Here is a 5090-nt window from a genome sequence, read left to right on the forward strand (position 1 = left end):
TTTAGTCCTCGTGGATACGATATTCCCGGTCTCATCATAACTATATTACTGTTCGATAGGTGCGCTTGCCTTAGTCGAATTTTTAGTTAGTTTCACGACCATCACATTGACAAATGACAATTCCTAGAATAGGAAAAAATGTCAAATGGGCATGTTGTAGCTAGTGCTACATTTACACTAATTTTTCTAGCTTTTTATGGAAGATTCAAGATGATGCAATTCATTGGAGTAACAAACTTTTATACTTCATTGATGTTACATTTGGAGGTATGTTAGGTATGTTAGGAGTTCCTGCATCAATACATACTGCATGTGACCAACCACTTCTTTGACTTTAGCTTCCTTGGGTTTTTTGATAAAACTTTTACGAAATGGTCTAGTTTTTTTTTGTTGCAAATAAACTTGTTTCTTTGTTGGTGGCATTAGGTGTGATATTTGGGATTAACCCATCAATCCTGGTTAGGACAATGTTTGCATAGGGCAACTCATTGGGTGATTTGATGTTAAATGCTTCACTTGTGTGAAAAGTACAATGTTAGGATGTTGGGGAGGATCTAATTCAATACCCTTGCTAGTTTGGGTATCTCATTAGTGTTTGGTGTGTGATATAACTAACCTTCTTTGTACATAATTCCTAGAGATAGTAATTTGTTTTGTACAATGGGATTTCTAGATTTTGGCCTCTCATTGTGTTGTCCTGAAAAAAACCCAAGGATCTGTGCCCAATCAAGACACTAGGGATCACAACTTGACATTTTTCATTGTTGGGGTGAGCACATCCGATGGTGTTTTACCTATAGGTTTAGGTTGACAAATTTATGGCTGGGAAAGTATCTTCATTGACTTTTAATGCTAAACCTAACAACAAAGTTCAGTCAGTAGGGATAACTTTTGCTTCGCCTCGTGTACTTGTATAGCGTGGCATTGGTTTTAAAGAGTTACGTAAGTTGCACTCTCTTTATTCCAAATGCTATGCATATCTTTAGATGTTGGATTCCAATTTTAATCTAATTATAAATTTCAATCAATTGTCTCTTGCATTTGTTAGATGAGAATTGAATCGGTCTCAGGGCCACTTGCAGCTCCATTCTTTTCAACAGTTATTCCATTTCCCCAAGGCCAAGCACATCCTATTAAGGGCATAATCGTAAGTCCATACTCCAAATCCCAGAACTGGATTGGTTCCCAAAATTGGGATTTCCTGATAAAACCAAAGCAATCTGTCAAATTCTTTTTTAAGATTTTCTGTCTTAACCCGACAATTAAAAAAACTGCTTTCCATTTTTCCTTTTTGTCTGTGTGTTTGAGGGTTCATTCAATCGAAGAAGATGATGCACATGACCTTGTACTGGGGAAAGGACGTGACTCTGCTCATCGATTTCTGGAAGACTGATTCATGGCTGAGTTACCTCCTCACTTTGCTCGCTTGTTTTCTCTTCTCTTCCTTTTACCAGTACATGGAAGATCGACGCCTCCGTTTCAGATCTCTTGCTTCCTCCAACCCGTCCCCGCCTTCCTCTGCCGGCGCTTCCGTTCCTCTCCTCCCCAAATACCGCCGCTCCGCTAAATTCGCGACGGCCTTGCTCTTCGGGATCAATTCGGCTATAGGGTATCTCCTGATGTTGGCCATCATGACTTTCAACGGAGGCATTTTCTTGGCTATTGTTTTGGGACTGGCTGTTGGGTACTTGGTTTTCAGGTCCGCCGATGACGAGACCGTGGTGGTGGAGAACGTTTGCGCCTGCGCTTAACGCTGCCCCCGCTTTTTTGTCCCAAAAAGCTAGCATAGTATTTTTCTGTAATTTGTGTTCTCTACCAGTGTTCCCTGTTCTTGAATCGTATAGTAATTGTGTTTTGCCTTGTTATAAATCAATTATCCTTGTAAATTTCGCCGATCTGATTACCTTGTTCATGAACTCCATTGATTTTGTTGAGGAGATATTCTTCTTTGGGTTTTCTTGTTTGAGAAAAAAAAGGAAGTTTGCGTTTGATTGATGGAAGGAATCAAGGGTATTCATTTGCTATTTGCTTTCTGTGAGAATTTCATAAACATCTGTCTTATGTTCTAAAAGAAAGCTTCTTTTTCCATCAGAAAGTTTAGCTTTCACTCCTTTACATTTTCAAAATTTGATGGAATCCCAATTTTTTTTTTTTGATTAAATTTGGAATGTAAAGAGAGACAGAATTGTTTCCGTTCAAAGATGAAGCCATTTACCATCCAACCCTACATCATCAACATTCATCTAGTTCTTCATTTTTTATTACTTCTTTGTCAAGTTTGTTGGGGAATAAACGAATAGCATAGGATTCTTCATTAAATTTATTGTTGGTGCATTCCTAGGCTATACTAATAAAAGCGGAGAAAAACAAACAGAAAAGATAGCCACAAATCTTTAATATTATTCTAAAGTTATTGTTTTATATACATGCTAAGGATTACAGATCCTAAAATAAAGAGGAATTTGCAGCTTAATTCATTCCAAATCTAGTCATCCAAATGGAACCCAAACAAACAAAATTAACTTCTAGTTTGGGGGTTTACAGAAATTCCTCAATTAGCACCTGGTAGATTCACCGTAAATGTAATCAAGAACAGCAATGACTCCAAAAACAAAAGCTTGATCAATCCCAGGTCTTACCACTACTTGATAAACATCTTTACTTGCCATCAACTCCTCTACTTCCTTCTTTACTCCAACCTGTACGTAAACTTATGATTTAGAACAAAACTAAACTTGATACCATGTTATATTAAATGAAGTATACTACCTGAGCGACAACGTTGCCTGTGGAATCAATGATGCTGCATTTTCTGTCAGGGAAATAACCATTGATTTCATACTCACACTGCTTGCTGCTGCTTTTTGGTTCAGTGGAGATTCTGATGGCATTGTTATTGGCTAGGCATGAACGGGCCGGCTCCTTTAAAGTGAAAACCAACTTTTGTGATCCTTCGTAGTCGAAACTGTAGCCTTTCCATTTTTTATGTATGCTTAGTGCCTCAACCATCCCTCCCTGGAATATAGGAATCAACAACCATTAGGCTCTAATTTAGCCCATAGCAATACAGTTTGTGCTTATCTGCCTGCCTGCCTATGCTTGTGGGTATATATCCCATGTCTACTCGGTTATAAAAAATCACTATGCATCATAGTGCTAAAAAATTTGAAAATAAAAGTTCAATTCTGTCCCCAGTCTCTATACTTTTCAAGCTTATTCCCCTGTTTTTAATTCTAGGAATTCAATCTCTCTATTTGTTTTAAGTTAAAAATCAAATTTCTATTGATAACACTGTTAATTGACTTCTTTTCAAATCAATTGGATTTTAATTTTTAAATTAAACTTTTTTTTAATATTATAATGTTACATATTCAAATTTAACGAAAATTAACAATGTTATCAATTGGACTTTGATTTTTAAATTACACAAGTAAAGGGAACCAATTCTTCAAACTAAAAGTAGAGGGATTAGCCAACAACCTAAATCAAGCTCTATGTTGCCACTTTCAACCCTGCTCATAAAATTCCTTCCCGCAAGTTATAATGTATCAAAAAGAAAGAAGATACAGGGACTTCGGGCACAATTAGCCTAGAAAGAATCATCACCTGGGGACTTAATGAGAGACAAAATATGATTTTAGTTTGTTAATATAATCGCAATGCACACCGTGTAAATAGAGGGCTGGCATGTACTATACACCTAAAATTTTAAAATTTTAAATTAGTAAAATTAAAATTATACTTTGTCCTTCTAAAAGTATAAAAATTTAATTTAATTTCTTAAAATATAAAAACATAAACTATTAAAATAGTGAAATTACATTTTTATTATCAAAATTATAATTTAATTTCAACCATTAAAAAGTTTTCTGATTTCTCCCCTAGCGGTACTTAATAGTTTTAATACATGGATAAATCTCATCCCACCAGCTTCTCTATTGTACAAAGTTACTTGAACCAATTTGCCATCCCTATTGGAGACTACTTTAGGGCACAGTTATAATCATGATGACCAGTTTTCTATTCCATGTTATCCTGCTTTATCCTTTTGCATATCATGTTCCTTTTTATCTTTCCATCTAACATGCAAATGCAAGTTGTTTTCATACAAAACACTCGAGGAAATTCAAGGCTTATTCATTTAAACTGATTCATTCATATGCATGCACACACACTATAGATCATGCCTTGAAGAATTTATCATAATTTGATGGTATACAAAGGAACTTCAAATCCATGTTTTAAAGTTAACAAAAAATATACAATTTTTACCTTTCGACGTATGAGAAGCAAAGCATCCCCATTTCCATCTCTCAAGACCAGCTCCCCTTTAGTACCCAGAACCCCACAACCGTCGACCCTGAAAACAACCATCTGGCTACAATCCATCACCACGAACCCGCCTCCGTTCACCACATGCGGCCTCCTCCTAACTGCAAGCACCACCTGAGATGAAGAACAATACAGCTTACTGATAACCGGCATTGTATTGGCTTTCCCGGCCATGGATTTCTCTCTTTCTATCTCTCAAGGATTAGGCTAAGTTGATGTTACTCGAGTCTGAGACAATCCGTGCTTATATACATGTAAAAATGGTTTTTTTTTTTCTCTATTTTGAAAGATTAGGCAAAGTTGTTTGACTATTGCTATACGTATAATATATATATAGATGTAAGAATACGTATTGGCAAACATTGTGGAGCACGTTTTGTTATATATATTTATATTGTTCTTTTTTCTACATGAAGGAATCGTTTTGCATGTAATTTGAGTCAAGAGTGAAGAATTTCAAAAAGGGTTTTTGAAAAATTTGGCAGGTGGTTGGCCAGAAAGGGAATCTCTTGAATGCTAAAATCTTTTAACAAAGTCTTCAATTATTGATGAAGAGGAGCTTTATGGGAGCATTATTTCTGTCAACTAATTTAAAGGTCTCCTTTTTGAAGTTGGTTTAGAATAACGTTTGGCTCACTATAATATTGCATATGCATGAGAATAAATATTAGACTATAAAAAATGGTCTGTAAAAGATGCTAATCCGCATACGTGGCAATAAATGGTTTTGTCAATCGCTTCAAAGCCACCAATTTCTT

General features: G+C 35.8%; 2 protein-coding genes across 3 annotated transcripts; one reads left to right on the forward strand and one right to left on the reverse strand.

Annotated features, from left to right (window-relative positions):
- The first annotated feature begins 1328 nt into the window (after positions 1–1328).
- LOC108471089 (copper transporter 5) lies at positions 1329–2004 on the forward strand. Its single transcript, XM_017772671.2, has one exon. The coding sequence runs from the start codon at positions 1329–1331 to the stop codon at positions 1749–1751; it is 423 nt and encodes a 140-aa protein (XP_017628160.1). The 3' UTR covers positions 1752–2004.
- Positions 2005–2380: 376 nt separating this feature from the next.
- On the reverse strand, positions 2381–4615 carry LOC108472999 (protein LURP-one-related 6). 2 transcript variants are annotated; one of them, XM_017774570.2, is made up of 4 exons: positions 4273–4614; positions 2770–3015; positions 2640–2699; positions 2381–2562 (listed from the first exon to the last, which is right to left on the reverse strand). In XM_017774570.2, exons 1-4 carry the CDS (start codon positions 4504–4506, stop codon positions 2539–2541), a joined length of 564 nt encoding a protein of 187 aa, XP_017630059.1. In that variant the 5' UTR covers positions 4507–4614; the 3' UTR covers positions 2381–2538. The 2 variants fall into 2 exon arrangements, with proteins under 2 accessions (XP_017630059.1, XP_017630058.1); XM_017774569.2 differs by having other exon boundaries at positions 2381–2699; positions 4273–4615.
- Between the last annotated feature and the right edge of the window lie 475 nt (positions 4616–5090).

This window comes from Gossypium arboreum, chromosome 6 (genome assembly GCF_025698485.1).
Source record: "Gossypium arboreum isolate Shixiya-1 chromosome 6, ASM2569848v2, whole genome shotgun sequence".
Taxonomy (NCBI): domain Eukaryota; kingdom Viridiplantae; phylum Streptophyta; class Magnoliopsida; order Malvales; family Malvaceae; genus Gossypium; species Gossypium arboreum.

What these genes read in the sequence shown, in the direction of transcription:
- LOC108471089 (XM_017772671.2), top strand. Translation starts at nt 1,329, where the DNA reads ATGATGCACATGACCTTGTACTGGGGAAAGGACGTGACTCTGCTCATC.
- LOC108472999 (XM_017774569.2), bottom strand. Translation starts at nt 4,506, where the DNA reads ATGGCCGGGAAAGCCAATACAATGCCGGTTATCAGTAAGCTGTATTGT. An exon ending in TGCTTCTCATACGTCGAAAG is followed by an intron (nt 3,016 to 4,272) that starts GTAAAAATTGTA and finishes CCTATATTCCAG; the next exon opens with GGAGGGATGGTTGAGGCACT. An exon ending in CAGGCAACGTTGTCGCTCAG is followed by an intron (nt 2,700 to 2,769) that starts GTAGTATACTTC and finishes GTTTACGTACAG; the next exon opens with GTTGGAGTAAAGAAGGAAGT.